The sequence below is a fragment of the Trachypithecus francoisi genome, unplaced genomic scaffold (genome assembly GCF_009764315.1).
Source record: "Trachypithecus francoisi isolate TF-2019V2 unplaced genomic scaffold, Tfra_2.0 Lachesis_group10, whole genome shotgun sequence".
Taxonomy (NCBI): Eukaryota; Metazoa; Chordata; class Mammalia; order Primates; family Cercopithecidae; genus Trachypithecus; species Trachypithecus francoisi.
The window spans coordinates 52929597-52949580 of NW_022681455.1; the positions used below are offsets into that span (position 1 = coordinate 52929597).

Sequence of the window (19984 nt, forward strand, 5' to 3'; positions counted from 1 at the left end):
GAGAGAATGCTTTGTTTGAAACAGTAGCCTCCAGGATATATTCTCTTGATCAGAAGGAATATCATGAAAAGATGGTTTGGCAACTAAAAAAATAACACAAGCCCAAGTCTCAATGGCAAGTGAGGGTGACGTTGCATTTTGAATAGTTCCCAGTTCTTTAATTCAACATAAGGAAATTAGTAACTTTTCATTTAAATCCAAAACACAATCAAAACTATTCAGTACATTGTGTCTTACAGAATAGAAGTAACATAGTCCTGGCCAAAGACTAGACCCAAGTATTAAGCATCTACTTATTTCAGAAATAACAACTATGATATAAATGAATCATATCATTCCACCTTCTTAAAAGATTCTCTGGGAACAAACTATAACAGACACTAAGGTACATTTTCAAAAACTACCATATCCAACTCCAAGTTAAATAAAATAGTCTTATAAATGAGCGTTCTAAATAATCCAACATCTGATTAAGGAGGGTTATTTGGGCCAGAATGCATCACCCAAGTGCCACACTTCACTGCTGTGTGTCAATAACAGAGAATTTTTTTTTTTTGAGACGGAGTCTCGCTCTGTTGCCCAGGCTAGAGTGCAATGGTGCGATCTCAGCTCACTGCAAACTCCACCTCCCGGGTTCAAGTGATTCTCCTGCCTCAGCCTCCTGAGTAGCTGGGATTATAGGAGCCCGCCACCACACCCAGCTAATTTTTTATATTTTTGGTAGAGACAGGATTTCACCTTGTTAGCCAGGCTGGTCTCAAACTCCTGACCTCAAGTGATCCACCTGCCTTGGACTCCCAAAGTGCTGGGATTACAGGCATGAGCCACGGCGCCCAGCCAATAAGAGAGAATTTGAACTGCAAGCTCTTGAGGTTGTCAAAAGAGGCTTGGAGTGATGGAGCCCACAAAGCAGTCTCTTCCAGCTGCCAGCTGCTTTGCCTGTTTGTGCCGACGCCATACAAATATCATCATTCTTTATGACTACTATGGCATGAAAAATTTAAACATAAAAGAAACCAGAGCTCCTTAAAAAAATGGCTGATTGCCAGGTACAGTGGCTCACGCCTGTAATCCCAGCACTTTGGGAGGCCGAGGCGGGCAGATCATCTGAGGTTGGAAGTTTGAGACCAGGAGTTCGAGACCAAGGCCAACATGGTGAAACCCCGTCTCTACTAAAAATACAAAAATTAGCTAGGCATGGTGGTACACACCTATAGTCCCAGCTACTCGGGAGGCTGAGGCAGGAGAATCACTTGAACCCGGGAGGCAGAAGTTACAGTGAGCTGAGATCACGCCACTGCACTCCAGCCTGGGTGACGAAGTGAGATTCTGTCTTAAAAAAAAAAAAAAAGAGAGAGAGAGAGATTTGTCTTTTGATTGAGGCATAATTAGCCTCTAGTATTAGACCTAAAAAAAAAAACCTGATAGTATTCACGGTGGTCACACCTTAGGCTGATGTCTTATTTTAAAAGACAGAACAGAAATGCTGTATGCTTTCATTGTACTTGGTATATTCCAACTCCGTTTCATTGGAGGTTCCATAATTTTACCTGTAATTTGTTCTGGAATCCTTTTTAAAGTTTTGATCCAAAGGCAGTAAAGCTCTAACATGGCCTCTGTGTCTGTTTTCAGATATTCATTCTTGAAATATTCTCAGAAACAAAATGAAAAAGCCCTGGATACCTGAAGCCTACCTTTTCAAAGGCAGGCAAGTACCGGGTTTTAGCTTTCTGCATGATAGAAGCAAGGGTCTCCTTTTTTTCCTCAGCGGATTTGAAGGGGGCCATAATTATCATCATCAGGTCCTGGGTGCCATCAATGTACATGTCGATCCTGATAAAACAACCATTTGACCGTCAGGCGGAGAGGAGGTTTTGAGTGCAGGGTTCTTACTCCAACACTTCTCTGGTGTAAATAGATGCAGGAGCAAATAATGTTTATTTTTCCTCTTAAGCTTCCACTCCCATGAATGATTTCTAGCACCAGAACCAGCCAAGTGCCCAGGATATAGTAGAGTCTCTGGAAATGTTTATTGAATAAAAGGATGTATGAAAGAATTCATGAATGCCCTTAAGTTGAAATCTGCCATAAACAAATAATTAATTATTATGGCTTTAAAAACTAAACTCAATGAAGTTTATTAAAACTACAAAACAATTAGTACCAGAACATTTTCACTTATTTAGAGAAGACAGATAATTTAACAGGTCTTCTGTTGACCTGGCAACTGAGAAGGAAAAGTTTAATTTCCTTTAAAGTTTTCCTTTCATTGCCAAGCACTAAATAAATAAACAAGCCATAGTATCTCTATTGCTGTTATTTACTGGCCTATTACACGTTCATGCTGTGCTAGTTATCTCTTGAAGAGTATCTTTGTATTCCCCATTATATGCTAATTGCTTAATGAATTTGTTTTAATGGTCTTCTGTAGTCTTTTTCTTTTTAACAGCATATAAAGAATAATGGAGTCAGGCTTAGTGGCACATCTATGGCCCAACTATGCCGGAGGATGGGACGGGAAGATTGCTTGAGTCCAGCAGTTTGGGTCTGGCCTGGGCAACATAGTGAGATGCCATCTCTTAAAAATTAAAAAAAAAAAAAAAAGAAGGCCTGGCATGGTGGCTCACACCTATAATCCCAGCACTTTGGGAGGCCAAGGTGGGCAGATCACTTGAGGCCAGGAGTTTGAGACCAGCCTGGCCAACATGGTGAAATCTGTCTCTACTAAAAATACAAAAATCAGCAGGGTGTGGTGGCACGTGGATGTAGTCTCAGCTGTTTGGGAGGCTGAGGCAGGAGAATCACTTGAACTCAGGAGGCAGAGGTTACAGTGAGCCGAGATCACGCTAGTACACTGCAACCTGGGCAACAGAGCGTGATTCCGTCTCAAAAAAAAAAAAATAAAGAAAAAGAAAAAGAAAAAAATTTAATAATACACTTTAATTGTCCTATTTGAATTACAAATAATGTTTCTTTTATGTTAGTGTCACCTAGTCCACTTGCTTTAGTTTACTATAGTTTATGGCTAACCCAAAGAAAAAGAATATTAACAACACCATCTATAGCTCAAGGCATGTCTTAGAAAAAAACAAGGAGATTTTTAAAGACCAAAAACTTTGCATCAAAACAATAACAGAGTGCGTTTGCATATTTGTACTTATTTACAAAAGTATCATGTTCACATACTGTTTGACATTGCTTCTCTTGCCATATACCTTCGGAATTCCAGGTTGGAATGACTAAGCCTGTTTTAAAGATGAAGATATGGGAAAGTTGGCATGGGCTGCTACTTTTTGTGGGCCTTGCTCATTCCTATGTTATGTTCTTTCTCCTTTTTCTGAACAATTGAGCCCTGGGCTTTCTCCCACTGCGTCTTCTGTGTATACTGACCACGCGCACTGTATCCATGCTTATAGTGATGACTGTTTAGGGACCTCTGAAAAGGCTCCATGACCCCAAATCCAGGTAAGATTTTATAGTTGCAAGTACTTGTTTTGTCTTAAGTCTAGTTATTTCTTATGAAACTAAACTATCCCCGTGAATAATTACCCAATCATTTTCTGCCAGGCCTAGCACAATGCCCAGCATAGCATAGATGTCTGTGGTATACAGAGGCCAAAAAATGGCCCCAAAACTTCACCCTCCTGTATTTGTGATGAAACTTGGCAGCTCCTCCCATCAATAGATGGGGTCTATTTCCCAGTCTATTTGTGGCTTCCTTTAATGAGAGGAATGAGGAAGAAATGATGAGGTGTCAATTCTGAACCCAGAACTTAGGAGGCCAGTATGCTTTCACTCTCACTCTCACTCTCAGAACTCTGCCTCGCTGCCATGAGAACTAGCTCAGGATGAGAGGATGAGAGACACATGGTCCATTCATATCCCAATTGATAGTCAGCCAACACCCACGACCAGAGCCTGGCTAACTACAGACATCAGTGAGTGCAGCCTAGCTAAGTCAAGCTTGACTCACATAGGCCACCCAGATACTTGCTCACCCATAGACAGGTAAGAAATAACAAATGCTTGCTGATTTAAGTCACTGTGTTTCAAGTTTGTTTTAGAGTTTTCAAGATATGTTTTAGAGCATTATTTATAGTCAATAGATCATTGATACAATGCTTAGTATGTGTGATGAATCAGTCATTTCTACCTTCATGTAGAATAACTTACCAGTTTATTTTCTAAGAACATATTTTGTTAGGAGTGGGGAGAGAATATGAGAATGTTGAATGCAACATTCAGTGCACTATGAGTAGTACACAGAAAAGGGGGATGTGGAGTACTTATGAAGAATAAATACAAGGTGGCCGGGCACGGTAGCTCACGCCTATAATCCCAGCAATTTGGGAGACCAAAGCAAGTGGATCGCTTGAGGCCAGGAGTTCGAAACCAGCCTGGCCAACATGGCATAACCCTATCTCTACTAAAAACACAAAAATTAGCTGGGCATGGTGGTGCATGGCTATGGTCCCAGCTACTCAGGAGGCTGAGGCATGAGAATTGCTTGAACCCAGGAGGCGGTAGTTGCAGTGAGCTGCGATCATGCCACTGCACTCCAGCCTGGCAACAGAGTGGGACCTGTCTCAAAAGAAAAAAAAAAGAATAAGTACAAGGCATGCCAGGTCTAGCAAGTCATTTCCCCTTTGTCCCATTTGTCTTTTTTTGTCTCAATCCAGGCTGAAAGGTACACCTGAACCAGGTCTCAGTTGGTGGAGAACTGAAGAAGTTTGGCTAAGAATCAAGTAGAGTAATGAACACTATGGTACCTGACTCTTTCCTTCAGGTCCTTCCCATAGAAGTTGTACTTCACAGCAAGATAGCCGAGGATGGCTCTAGTCTGTGTCAGCACCATTCCATCCATTTCAACCAAAGGCACTTGGCTGAAAAGCAAGCGTCCATCTGTGGTTTGAGCGAAGAGAGGTTAAGATACCCTTGTTCAGTGGTTGCAGTAAATCTAAGGATGGTTCACTTCTAATTTCTGTCTGTGATTTTTAGGTTCTATCCAAAGTGATGAATTAAAGACCCCAGTTGTTGAGGAAATGGCTACCATTTGCTTCACGTAAAATCTGAGATTCGTTTGGCAGTCTCATGCACTTTTGTGTATCGGTTAACGTGATTATTTACGATTTTCTGCATTTACTGTAAATATGTCATAGTATAACTGCTTCTGATTCTCAAAGTTTAGGGTGTTGGCTGGGTGCAGTGGCTCATGCCTGTAATCGCAGCACGTTGGGAGGCTGAGGTGGGCGGATCACTTGAGGTCAAGAGTTTGAGACGAGCCTGGCCAACATGGCGGGGGGGTGGGAGGTGGGGGAGTGGGGATGTGGGGATTCTTAAAGGATTGTTCAGTGAGACGGGAAGAATTAAACCAATTATTGCTGACACATACGATTTTCATTCTATCCTCTTAACCAAAGTCACCGTCATGACCTACTTGATAAGAGTTTCTGAAGGCTAACTGGTGTGGCCTTTGCTGATGCAAATTAAGCTTTGTGTCAGGAACATGACGAACAGCCAATCAATGTTAGCAGTCATGCTATATGCTTGCCTTTTCTAACAGTAGCCGTTCTAGAGCTCTGTCTCTTTTATCAAAACAAATACTTCCCAAAGCAGGTTTCCATTTTTCTCTAATAAGATAATATTGAACAAATCTAGGCTTACCGTTCTGCAACTTTTCATATTGTTCTCTTGTTTCAAGAAATTCCTCTTCAAACTAAATAAAAGATAAAGAGACATTATTCCAACTTTAAAGTCCTCAAGAAAACAAAGAAATTTTGTTTTTTGTTGGTTTTTTATTTTTGCTCCCATTCCTCTTTTTCCTTTTCATCACCTAAGTTCTTCCTTCCTTCCAAACTCATGTCCTTTCTCCAACTTCCCCAGTGATTTTTCCTCTTCTTTTTCTTCTTCCTCGTCTGTTATTTTCCCTTCATATAAAGACAAGTTAAATTTCTCTTTAATGCTCATATATTCAATGAAAGGAATCCAGAGATCTTTAATCAGGTGAGATTATCATGATTTATTGATGATGTTTCTAAAGCTTTTGTGAGAAAGATTGATTTTTTTTGGTCCCCCCAAACCTTGAGATGTGGGTAAGCAGTGTAAGGGGAGATGTCCCTAAAAGGAAATAGAGAAAAACAAACAAGGTAATGAGCCCTTGCTCTAGAGGAGATGGCATTCAGATAGGGAAAAGGAAGCCTACACCTGCATAAAACAATTCCAAGGCCCTTGTAAAAATCTATGGAGAAGTCAGTGTGGAGGGAATTCAGAGTTAAGGAAAGATCCCATGGGGCAGATGTTTCAAGGGAGGAGTTAAAGGGGAGGCCAGACTGCAGCTGGGCCTAACATTCCAGCTGGCAGCCATGAGTACTACAGGACTGGGGTGCTAAGGCAGAGATGAAAGACCCCAGAAAATCAGCCAGTCCCAATGGAGACAATGAGGCAGATGTGGGTCTCCTCTCTCTTCTTTGTCTTGTGATCCACAAAAATCTTTTTAGCCCCTATGAAGCTTCTAGAACACCACCTCTCCTGACAGCTCCCCAAATCCTCCCTAATCCTCCATCATCCTATGATCCCTCCCTCACCTCTTACAAAGGAAGATAATTGGAAAGGAAAATAATAGATAAAACCTGTAGGCACCATTCCGAAACTTGAAGGGGAAAGGAGGCTACTTCATTCCCACCCAAATTACCATCCTTCCCAATCCCAGTCAGGAACCAACCTCCTCTCCAGCTGCAGCCAGCAGCCAGCGGATGGACTCCATCCTGCCCTTGCCATGAAGCTAGTAGAGCTTGGGTCTGGCTGCCATGATTCCTGGCTCAAAGTTTTCTAAAGGAAATAAAAAAAATTAAACAATATACTGACAAGCCATGTGATATTTCTTCCCCATTTATAGCAATTCCAAAACAGGTAAAACGAAACTATTGTTGAGGGATTCATACATAGGAGGTAAAACTATGAAGCAAAGCAAGAAAATAATTACCAAGGAAGCAGGATAATGGTTACTTCTAGTGAGGAGAATGGGGTTGTTATTGGGGAGGAGCATTTAAGGTTTCCGGCATGCCAACAATGTTCTATTTCTTAAGCGGAATTAGTGGTCTTTATAATTAGTCTTAAAATTGCACATAGTGCATTTGCACCCTATCGTATAAATGCTCTAGCTCACAATTTAAGAAAAAGGAAAGAACAAATTATGTATATTGTTTCAAAAAAAACCCTCAAACCATATTGCTCTGCTAGAAACACAAAAACAGTCAACGCAGAACACTTCTGTGACCCCAAAATATGTGGGGATTTCTCCCCACTGGCAAGCAATTAATTCTGCAGCAGACACCAGCTGAGTGTCCTCCAATTTAATTCCAACACTATCCACCTGGAGACAGCATCACATCCCAGAAAGTGAGGGCTCTGTCCCCAAACTGTCTACCTTTCAGACACCAGTCATAAGTCCAGGCCTCCAGAACTTCTGACCAGTCAGCTTCAAGTTGGAATGCCCACAACCCCCTCTTTGGGTTTAATTAATTTGCTGGAGCAGCTCGCAGAACTCAAAAAAAAAACACTTAAGTTTACCAGTTTATTATAAAGGGTATTACCAAGGATATAGGTGAAGAGAGGCATAGGGTGAGGTGTGGGGAAGAGGCACGTAGGTTCCACGTCCTCCCCAGGCCCAACACCCTCCAGGAACCTTTACCTGTTCAGCTGTCTGCAAACTCCTGGAATCCAGTCCTGGGTTTTCACTGGGCTTCATTACATAGGTGTGATTCATTAAGCCATTGGTCCTCTTCCCTACATAGAGGTTGGGGTTTGGGGCTGAAAGTCCCAACCCTTTAACCATGTCTTTGTCCTTCCAATTGACCAGCCCCATTCTGCAACTATCAGTCAACATTAGCATACAAAAAACAGCACTGGAGATTTCCTGAATTTAGGAGTTGTATGCCGGAAAAGCAGAGTGTGATACCCTACCTTATTTTTTTGGTTTTGAGAGGGAGTCTCGCTCTATCGCCCAGCCTGGAGTGCAGTGGCGCGATCTCGGCTCACTGAAAACTCCGCCTTCTGGGTTCACGCCATTCTCCTGCCTCAGCCTCCCGAGTAGCTGGGACTACAGGCGCCCACCACAACACCTGGCTAATTTTTTGTGTGTTTTTAGTAGAGACGGGGTTTCACCGTGTTAGCTAGGATGGTCTTGATCTCCTGACCTTGTGATCCACCCGCCTCAGCCTCCCAAAGTGCTGGGATTACAGGCATGAGCCACTGCACTCCGCACCCTATCCTGTTTTAACGTGAATTGACTCTCCTTTAGCTAAGAGAGCCAGAGAGATTCCATCTTGGCTCCTTCACTTGCAGCCCCTTACCACCCACCCTCTTTCCTCAAGGACTTACTTAACTTGTGCAAGCTGACTCCCAGCACAGCCAAGAATGCAATTAACTGATAAGATACTGTGGGAAGCTATATCTGCAGTTTCCAGGAATTCACCTGGTTAATAGCACCCAGAGCCCCGCGTTTGTGTCCGGTTGATAACACCAAAGCCCCGCATCTATCACCTTGTGATAGATTTAAAGCCCCTGCACCTGGAACTGTTTGCTTTCCTGTAACCATTTATCCTTTTAACTTTTTGCCTGCTTTACTTCTGTAAGATTGTTTTAACTAGACTCCCCCCTGCCCTTTCTAAACCAAAGTATAAAAGAAAATCTAGCTCCTTCGCCATCTCTTGGTCACTGGCTAATAAAGGACTCCTGAATTTGTCTCAGAGTGTGGCGTTTCTCTATAACTCGCTCGGTTACAAGAGGAAGACCAAATATGTATTTCGCAATAGCACAGTTTACCCTCCCCCACCTTTGAACACCAAGGTATCTGAACATTAAAAGGACATACAATTTAAAAAGTACTGCCACATTACTAGAATCCCATTCAATCAGTAAGAATTAGTCCAGTCCATCATATTGTATTAATGTCTTTAGAGGGAAGTCACTTGGGTCTGCAGGTTTCCTTTCATTCAGTTCCAAAAGTAGGAGCAAACATATAGCTGCACCCTTTCAGACATCTGTTATAATTGAGCTAACAGACATATCATCTCTTGCTCAGAGCCCCTTTCAAGGTGTTACTGTAATGTTGGATTTCCCCCCATTTATAACTCATTTATTCATTCCTTTGCTCTCAGCTACTTCTCCCCTGCTCCATTAATACCTAAACATTTTCCACCTTTGGGAGGAACATTAGAACCGCCACTGTGCTGGTCTAGATTGCAAGCAGCAATACTAGTCTAGCAAGTGCCTCCTCCTCAGTTGGACTGCCATTCAGGTGGGGTACAGTTCCATAGGTGCAGAACTAGTGAGCTATTTCTACCACCAGGCAATATAGCTGCATTCATTCACCCCAATTTTGCTAGACAGGATGAAGGCACAACCCTTCCCCATCAGGCCCTTAGGAATTCTGACATAAGGTCTGAAAAACACTGACAGTTTCTTGCTTAGAAATCCCTGCTTCCAGCACTTGTAGTTGCAGCCCCAGTCCTAGGACCATTGCATCATGTTGGCAATAAGCCCCCAAAATCTGGCCATAAACTGCCCCCGAAACTGGCCATAAACAAAATCTCTGCAGCACTGTGACATGTTCATAATGGCCATGATACCCACGCTGGAAGGTTGTGGGTTTACCGGAATGAAGGCAAGGAACGCCTGGCCCACCCAGGGCAGAAAACCACTTAAAGGCATTCTTAAAACAAACAATAGCATGAGCAATCCCCTATGCTGGGATTACAGGTGTGAGCCACCATGCCCGGCCCCACCCCTCTATATTTCTGTGTGTATGTCTTTAATTCCTCTGGCGCTGCTGGATTAGGGTTTCCCCAACCAAGCTGGTCTTGGCAGTATCAGGTAGGTGAAAAGAAAAATGTTTTTGAGGTGATTTGGGAAAGACAGAAAAAAATCATAGTTGTTATACAAGTGTACTCCTCCCTTGGCAAAAATTGCATAGTCATGTCACTGAAATGTGGGTTACTTGCCACGTGTAGAGTCCAATTAACAAGAGTGAGGTCTGATACTAAGAAAAGTGAACTTATTCCTTTCTTGCCACAGTCTTGTCACCCTCTGGGCACCATCTCTATTGAGTTGCTATTAAGATTCAGTCCTTTTACATTGACTCTTGAGCTACTGCATGTTGAAAATTGCAAGAACTTCCTAAAAATTTATGACTTTACTGTCTTGGGAGACACCATGATAAAAAGGCACTTTGCTAATCCAAATGCCCTGATTAGAGAAACCATGTGGTGGTTCAGTGACTCAATCCCAATAAACCTTAACACGAACCTTGCAATGAAATGAATGTGGAGAAAACATGAGAAGAGGGAGAGGAGAGACTGTGCCTTATTTTGAATCTCTCCTCAACAAGAGAACTCTTCAATTCCCTGGCCCCCTCCAGTGACCCAAGCAGGATGCTAAAGGAGTTATCACACATTTAGAGGTCAAAAGCGGAGTAGCTAAGGAGTTCACAGATATGCCAAAAGCACCATGGGACAGCATACCTGGTGACTTCCAGCACTGGCAAAGTCACCTTGTAAATGGGCCATGTTCCAGGTACTGACCAGGTGACAGGCAACCAGCAAAGCAAAAGCCACTGGACCATTGACAAGTGATGCCTCACTCCACCCAGCTGCCTTCTGAGAAAGATAAAGCAGCACTGGGCCCAGTGCAGTGGCTCATGCCTGTAATCCCAGCACTTTGGGAGGCCGAGGAGGGCAGATCACCTGAGGTCAGGAGTTAGAGACTTGGCCAACATGGTGAAACCCAGTCTCTACTAATAATAAAAAAATTAGCCAGGCATGGTGGCATATGCCTGTAATCCCAGTACTCGGCAGGCTGAGGCAGAGAATCGCTTGAACCCAGGAGGCTGAGGTTGCAGTGAGCTGAGATCACACTACTGCAATCCAGCCCGGGCGACAAGAGCAAAACTCCGTCTAAAACAAAACAAAACAAAACAAAACAAAAAAGATAAAACAGTACTGTTGAAGTTCAGTATCAGCAGCCCACTTGGGAAGTGCCATCTCTCCCTCTTCACCTGCTCTGAGAGATGGGATAAATCTGTAAAGCTGGTGGGGACTGGTCTGTTTAATTCCTGTGGTTCTGTTTCACTAAAACCTTTATTAGACCAAATTGTATTTGAAACTAATCCTAGGGTGAAAGAACATGGGCACAGGAAATACTGTTAAAATCCTTTATACAGTGGTTGTATTCGGCTCCCCCAGTTAGACACTTCTGGATGTGGGCTAACAGCTGCTCTGACCTCGCCAAGGGAATGAACACTGAGAAACCCAGGTGTGGATCCACTCCTGTTACCTTTTGGTTTGTCCTGTGAATCCAGATAAAGTCACTTCTAGTAGCCTCCAGAAAGCTGTTTCTTTTTTCTTTCGTTCTTTTTTTTGTTTTGTTTTTTTGAGGCAGAGTCTCACTCTGTTGCCCAGGCTGTAGTGCAGTGGTGTGATCTTGGTTCACTGCAACCACCATCTCCCAGGCTCAAGCAATTCTCCTGCCTCAACCTCCCAAGTAGCTTGGATTACAGGAGCACGCCACCATGTGAGGCTAATTTTTGGCATTTTAGGAGAGATGGGGTTTCACCATGTTGCCTGGGGTCGTCTCAAACTCCTGAGCTCAGGCAATCTGCCCACCTCGGCCTCCCACAGTGCTGGGATTACAGGTGTAAGCCACCACTCCCGGTCAGAAAGCTGTTTCCAGGCAGTGGTCTCTTAAAATGCAGGCTGGCTGGTCCTTCTTCTGTCTAATTATTCTCTTAGTAATGAAAACTCTCAGCTCTGGGCTGCCCACAGGAGATGGGTCCCTAATGTAACAATGAGTGTCATGATTATCTAGCTCTAGATATTATGTCTGTCCCAGAGGCCTGGTAAAGAAGGTAAGATAGCAATGGCTATACCTCGTGCAAGTGATAGTAAAATCTCCCAGACGATAGGAGCGGCAGCAAAATGCCGTTGTCAAATGAGAAAAACAGGGCAAGCTTCTTGCTGGCATTGCAGAGCCAACATTCAAAGGGATGCAGAGATATGGGCCCTTGGATATGCTGGAATAAACCAGTGGGGTCTGGCAAAATCAGACAAGTGGACAACAGTCTGGGTACTAGAGATGGGATGCATTTTTTCCTTTGGGAGAGCTGGAGTCACAGGGTGAAAGGGGAAACCTCTGCTCCTTGGAACATAACCTTCTGGATGTGGGCTAACAGCTGCTCTGACCTCGCCAAGGGAATGAACACTGAGAAACCCAGGTGTGGATCCACTCCTGTTCATCTGCTCCATGCCAAGTACAGGACCATGTTCTGTACAATTCTCAAATGCAAGTGATAAGTGAGTGTTAATATCTCCTTCTTTCAAAGGCAGGGGTCTCTGGGGCCTCAGGGGCATGAGTCCTCACTATAGTGACACAAGCTTATTCCATCTAAGCCTCAGTCTCCTAATCTTTAAAATGGGGGGTGGTGGTTGAACTACCCACCTTGAAGGGTTATTGTGGGGCCTGAGGATGGAAGCAAGCCATAGGTAAAATAAGTGCTGCATGGACAGGAAGAATCAATATCATGAAAATGGCCATACTGCCCAAGGTAATTTATAGATTCAACACCATCCCCATCAAGCTACCAATGACTTTCTTCACAGAATTGGAAAAAAACTACCTTAAAGTTCATATGGAACCAAAAAAGAGCCCGCATTGCCAAGACAATCCTAAGTCAAAAGAACAAAGCTGGAGGCATCACGCTACCTGACTTCAAACTAGACTACAAGGCTACAGTAACCAAAACAGCATGGTACTGGTACCAAAACAGAGATATAGACCAATGGAACAGAACAGAGCCCTCAGAAATAATATCACACATCTACAACCATCTGATCTTTGACAAACCTGACAAAAACAAGAAATGGGGAAGGGATTCCCTATTTAACAAATGGTGCTGGGAAAACTGGCTAGCCATATGTAGAAAGCTGAAACTGGATCTCTTCCTTACACATTATACAAAAATTAATTCAAGATGGATTAAAGACTTAAACATTAGACCTAAAACCATAAAAACCCTAGAAGAAAACCTAGGCAATACCATTCAGGACATAGGCAGGGGCATGGACTTCATGTCTAAAACACCAAAAGCAATGGCAACAAAAACCAAAATTGACAAATGGGATCTAATTAAACTAAAGAGCTTCTGCACAGCAAAAGAAACTACCATCGGAGTGAATAGGCAACCTAAAAAATGGGAGAAAATTCTTGCCATCTACTCATCTGACAAAGGGCTAATATCCAGAATCCACAAAGAACTCAAACAAATTTACAAGAAAAAAACAACCCCATCAAAAAGTGGACAAAGGATATGAACAAATACATCTCAAAAGAAGACATTTATGCAGCCAACAGACACATGAAAAAATGCTCATCATCACTGGCCATCAGAGAAATGTAAATCAAAACCACAATGAGACACCATCTCACACCAGTTAGAATGGTGATCATTAAAAAGTCAAGAAACAACAGGTGCTAGATAGGATGTGGAGAAATAGGAACACTTTTACACTGTTGGTGGGACTGCAAACTAGTTCGACCGTTGTGGAAGAGAGTGTAGCGATTCCTCAAGGATCTAGAACTAGAAATACCATTTGACCCCGCCATCCCATTATTGGGTATATTCCCAAAGGATTATAAATCATGCTGCTATAAAGACACGTGCACACACATGTTTATTGCAGCACTACTCACAATAGCAAAGACTTGGAACCAACCCAAATGCCCATCAATGATAGACTGGATTAAGAAAATGTGGCACATATACACCATGGAATACTATGCAGCCATAAAAAAGGATGAGTTCATGTCCTTCATAGGGATATTATTCTCAGCAAACTATTGCAAGGACAAAAAAAAAAAAAAAAAACCACATGTTCTCACTCATAGGTGGGAATTGAACAATGAGAACACTTGCACACAGGAAGGGGAACATCACACACCAGGGCCTGTTGTGGGGTGGGGAGAGGGGGGAGGGATAGCATTAGGAGATATACCTAATGTAAATGACGAGTTAATGGGTGCAGCACACCAACATGGCACATGTATACATATCTAACAAGCCTGCATGTTGTGCACATGTACCCTAGAACTTAAAGTATAATAATAAAAATAAATAAATTTTAAAAAAGAAAAAAACACGAAAAAAATAAGTGCTGCACTCTATGACCTATATCAAGTAGAGTCCTCCATGTCTCTTTAAAGGTATTACAAACTGATTTAGTGTTTTCTAGATTGTCTTTTACTAAGACTAGCTTGTCTGTCAGTTGTCCATGTCTTGTGAAAAATGTGTGTTGTAAACACAATCGATATTTTGTAAAAGGAAGCTAAAGCTATTGTAAATTTGACTAGGTATTGCAATAAAAGGTGTGTTAAAAGAAAGATCTGGAGTGACTTTTGCCTTCATTTTGTGATTTATGAGCGTAATTGGAGAATTTTCATTGTTTGGTGCTTTACGGTAGTGAATTTTGGAATTTTGTGTGACGGCTTTGGGCCAGCATAGTTTTCCCCACTTCACTCCTGCCTGTCCCCTGCGTGTTCTCAAGGCAAGTGGGAGACAGAAGGATGTAACTTTGAAGGCCAGCACCTCAAATGATAAGCACTTACCACTTGTAAAAATCTCAGCAAGTGTTTGTATGCCCCATAAATAGCTGGCTCTGGCCAAGTAGTCGCCGTACCTGGTCTCTCAGCCTTGGCTCCATGGGATTCTAAATTAGGCACTCAGATTGGTTGAACCTGAAAGGCAGAGGTTGCAGTGAGCGAAGATTGCGCCACTGCACTCCAGCCTGGGTGATGGAGCCAGACTCTGTCTCAAAATAAATAAATAAAAATAAATAAACTAGGCTCTCAAGAGGCATGATGAATGGACTGAACTAGAGAGTGCCCAAAAGCCTCATCAGGACTCCATTCTCCACCCCGAGCTCCTCCCAGGCAGAGCTCTTCCTTGTAGAACAGCTGAGTGCAGAGAAGGGGCCCCATACATCTTACAGTCTCATGCCCAGCCAAAAGCCACCTTCTCTCCCTGGATTCTACACTGCAAAATTCTGAGGAGGTGGCAGACTCCTGCAAGGCAGGGTCAGGTCATGTTTCATCCATCCCCCTGTGCTATATTGCACAGTGGCTGTGCAATATATGTGGTGGATACTGTCAATGTACTACTTTGGGATACCAGTTTCTAAACTTGATAATATTCCTGTGTTCAGTCTTTTATTCTTTCTTTCAACATCAACATTTATTAAGCTCCTTTTATTTATTTATTTATTTATTTATTTATTTTTTATTTTGAGGCAGAGTACCACTCTGCCACCCAGGCTGGAGTGCAGTGGCACGATCTTGGCTCACTGCAACCTCCGCCTCCTGGGTTCAGTGACTCTCGTGCCTCAGTCTCCCGAGTAGCTGGAATTACAGGCGTGTACCACCACGACTGGCTAATTTTTGTATTTTTAGTAGAGATGGAGTTTTGCCATGTTGGCTAGGATGGTCTGGAACTCCTGGCCTCAAGCAGTCTGCCCGCCTCAGCCTCGCAAAGTGCTGGGATTTTAGGCGTGAGCCACTGCCCTGGATGGATAAAGTACTAGGGTAGGTACTCTGGGCACTGAAAGATAAATAAGATGTACTTCCTGCCATCAAAAAATCCAGACTACTATAAGGTAAGTCAGAATGAAATAAGTGTTTAATAAAAGTACAATATGGCATTAAGAATTGAACAGAGCCTTTCTGAATGAGTACAAACAGAGATAAATTTGTTTGTCTGACCTCTCATGCTTCTCCTCCCCATGGCATTGTAAGTTAAGGGCCTAAACCAGGTCCTTTAATCCTTTTTCCTTGACCTCTAATGAATTTCAACAAAGATTAGGCTAAATCACAGCTTAGTAATACAGAAGACCAAGTTTGTTTATGCTTCAAAAAGTAAACTCAATTATTCTGATTGTTTAAAAGTATACTGTCAAAGCTTAAAAGAACAGGTGCAATGTAAATATATACCTCATCTGTGGGAAATGAAGCAGGAGGCAACGAAGGAGCAGTGCTTTCTGGATTTCATCCAAAATGCAAACACTCTGAAAACTCTGCTGCTGGAAGGTCCAGAACCTTAGAAGCTAAGATGAGCAGATACTCAAGCCCATCTCCTCACCTCTGGTTTTTCTGATGCTGATATTGGCCAACAGGTGTGTCCTCACATGGGTGTTATAACATTGGACATTAATTCCTATCTCTCAGGGCTTGAAAACTTCACCTGTGTGCAGCTTCACCTGAGATGAGCCAGCTGTAGGGACGCATTCCCCCACCCACAGCCCTGAGTACATATGTAAGGTGGGCTGAGAAGAAAGCAGTGAAGATAGCGTGATGACCTTTGGCTAGTTGAAGAATAGCCTTTAAGTCAAAAAAAAAAAAAAAAAAAAAGCCCCGCAGCTGGGCACAGTGGCTCACGCCTGTAATCCCAGCACTTTGGGAAGCCAAGGCGGGTGGATCACCTGAGGTCAGTTTGAGACCAGCCTGACCAACATGGAGAAAACCCATCTCTAGTAAAAATACAAAATTAACTGGGTGTGGTGGTGCACGCCTGTAATCCCAGCTACTCGGGAGGCTGAAGGAGGAGAACCACTTGAACCTGGAAGGCAGAGGCTGTGGTGGGCCGAGATCGTGCCATTGCCCTCCAGCCTGGGCAACAAAAGCAAAACTCCATCTCAAAAAATTAAAAAATAAAAAAATAAAAATAAAGCCCAAGATCTTTTTGAAAATGTGGAAGAACACATTTACCTGAACACATTAATCTGAGTTAGGCTCCGGGTACTGGAAAAAAGACCCACGTTCAAATCTCAGGTCTCTCTCTCTCTCTCTCTCTCTCTCTCTCTCACTCATGTGAACAGGTTTCTTAATCTCTCTGAGCTTCAGTTTCGTTATTTGCACAACGAGGCTAATAGTACTTAATTCATTTGTTATGAGGTTGAAAAGAGATAGTGTGCGCAAACTGTTGAACATAGTAAGGACTCAAAAAATGCCACATACACACACATACAGCTCCAGATTACAGCAACATTCACAAGTAAGAAAAGCAGTCAAACTTGCTTCTAATAGAAGTGTAGGGCATTCTCTGGAAGTATGATTTTGGAACAGCAGCAGTGGTGCCTGGGAGCCTTTTAGAAATACAGGATCTCAGTCCCTGAGCCAGGCCTACTGAGTGAGCGAGCCTGTGTTTTTAACACCATCTGCTGGAGATTCGTATGTAGATGAAAATTAAATTTCAGAAGCGGGGCTAGAATGAAAACCAATAACCTGCCTCTGGGGCTCAGTGTCTGGCCCTGGGTTGTTCTCCCCAGGAACTGCTGGGCAGGCATACATTGCAGGACATAATGTTTTAAAAGGTGGGCTAAATAAAGTGGTGGAGTCATATGTGGCTGTGGATAGAGAAAGGTAGAGGAAAGATTGGAGAATTGTAAGTAAATTCCTCATATTAGATCATCTGCATTAACCCTCTTTTAAGAGAATAACTCCTAGAATTCAAGGCTCCCCTTCTTTTTGCCCCCACCTAGAAAAACAAGCATTTGTGTTTACTAACCAAGGGTACGGAAGTCACAGCAGTACAGCCTACTAACCAGTTCCTCCTATAGTCTACCCATCTAGGCCAGCGGGACTAGTGTGTCTGGAATTGGTGAGTTCTTGGTCTCACTGACTTCAAGAATGAAGCTGTGGACCCTCGCAGTAAGTGTGACAGTTCTTAAAGATGGTGTGGACCCAAAGAGTGGGCAGCAGCAAGATTTATTATAAAAAGCAAAAGAACAAAGCTTCTACAGTGTGGAGGTGTACCCCAATAGGTTGCTACTGCTGGCCCAGGCAGCCTGCTTTTATTCCCTTATCTGACCCCACCCACATCCTGCTGATTGGTCCATTTTACAGAGAGCTGATTGGTCAATTTTACAGAGAGCTGACTGGTCCGTTTTGACAGCATGCTGATTGGTGCGTTTACAAACCTTGAGCTAGACACAGAGTGCTGATTGGTGCATTTACAATCCTTTAGCTAGACACAGAGGCTAGACAGAAAAGTTATCCAAGTCTCCACTAGATTAGCTAGATACAGAGTGCTGATTGGTGCATTTACAAACCTTGAGCTGGTCACAGAATGCTGATTGGTGCATTTACAATCCTTTAGCTAGACACAGAGTGCTAGACAGAAAAGTTCTGCAAGTCCCCACTAGATTAACTAGATACAGAGTGTTGATTGGTGCGTTTACAATCATTTAGCTAGACAGAGTGCTAGACAGAAAAGTTCTGCAAGTCCCCACTAGATTAACTAGATACAGAGTGTTGATTGGTGTGTTTACATTCCTCCAGCTAGACATAAAAGTTCTCCAAGTCCCCGCCCTACTCAGGAGCCCAGCTGGCTTCACCTCGTTGATGCTGCGCCAAGGCCATGGGCAAAGCGGGACTGACGGGCAGCAATGAAGCAGATAAACTGGCTATTCCGGTTCCTGTAGCAGTAGCCATTCCTAACCCTATAAGTAGGGGTATTAGTTGTATGGCTCTGAGCTGATGGACTTGAGCTTTGAGGGGTACTGATAAGGTCTGATTTCCTGGGGCAATGTTAATGTTGGGATTTAGAAAGATTAAGGTGTAGATGCCTGTCCAGTTAGTGGGGAGGCAGATATGGGTCGATGTTCCACATAAGAAGAATATGCCTTGGCTGGGTAGACAGAACTTTACCCTGGCTTTTAGAGGAATAGGGTACACTGTTTTTTCTTTACTACTTCCATCTCTCTTTCTCCTCGAATTCTCTTTTGTCTCTTTTTCTCTTTTTCTCTGACTCCCTCTTTGTCTCTTCCTCTCTTTCCTTCTTCGACTTTCTGTCTCTCTGTCTCTTCCTCTGTCTCTTTCTCTTTGTCTCTCTGTCTCCTCCTCTTTTTGACTCTCTCTTTGACTTTCTGTTTCTGTCTCTCTCTCTTTTCCTTTCTGCTGGTCTTTCCCTGCCGCTGCTAGTAGCTTATGCTGCTGTTCTCTCCTCTCCTTCCCATTTTGATGGCTTTGGCAGTGTAAGACTGCCACCTCCATGTGTGCAATAACTCCATAACTTCCTTGTGGTATTTAATGGGGGTTCCCCCAGAGGTTAGGAAGTCCCTTTTTTCCATATTTCAGCATGAACATGTAGGATTAGATAAGCATACTTGCTATCTGTATACACATTTATTTTTCTTCCCTTTTCACAGTTCTAAGGCTCCGCTAAGTGCCACCAGTTCTGCTAACTGGGCACTGGTCCCTGGGAGAAGAGGCTTACTTTCAAGTATGGTTACATCACTAACTATGGCATAACCTGCCCTTCATATCCCATTCTCCACAAATCAGCTTCCATTGGTATATAGGTTAAGGTCAGGATTAGCTAAGGGGACTTCTAAGAGATCATCTCAGGCAGCATAAGTCTGGACTATAATTCGTTGGCAGTCATGCTTGATTGGTTCCCCCTCCTCTGGGAGAAAAGTGGCAGAGTTGAGGGCCACACACGTACATATTTGAAGCACCGGTCCCTCAAGGAGTAGCACCTGGTATCTAAGTAGGCTGTTGTCTGAGAGCCATAAACTTCCTTTGGCACCTAGTATGCCATTTACAATATGAGTAGTCCAGACAGTGAGATCCTTTCCTTGTATTATTTTGACAGCCTCTGACACTAAGACGGCCACCGCCGCAACTACCCGTAAACAGTGAGGCCAGCCTTTTGCTACTACATCAATTTCCTTACTTAGGTATGCCACTGGTTGTGGGGTTGTCCCACGAGTCTGAGTAAGGATCCCAAGAGCTATCCCTACTCTCTCTGTGACATATAAAGGGAAGTTTTGTCCTGTGGGAAGGCCTAAAGCTGGAGCTTGCACTAGGGCCTGCTTTAAGGCTTTGAAGGCTGTTTCTACCTCTAGTTCCCATTCTACTAGATGAATATTTGCTATTTGGGTTT

At 43.2% G+C, this 19984-nt stretch overlaps 1 protein-coding gene across 1 annotated transcript; it reads right to left on the reverse strand.

Moving 5' to 3' along the window:
- Window positions 1–1628: 1628 nt before the first annotated feature.
- On the reverse strand, window positions 1629–6808 carry LOC117088539 (glutathione S-transferase A4-like). Its single transcript, XM_033219824.1, is given in 4 exon segments — window positions 1629–1833; window positions 4770–4902; window positions 5665–5716; window positions 6722–6808. Coding segments are annotated over 4 exon segments (477 nt in total).
- Between the last annotated feature and the right edge of the window lie 13176 nt (window positions 6809–19984).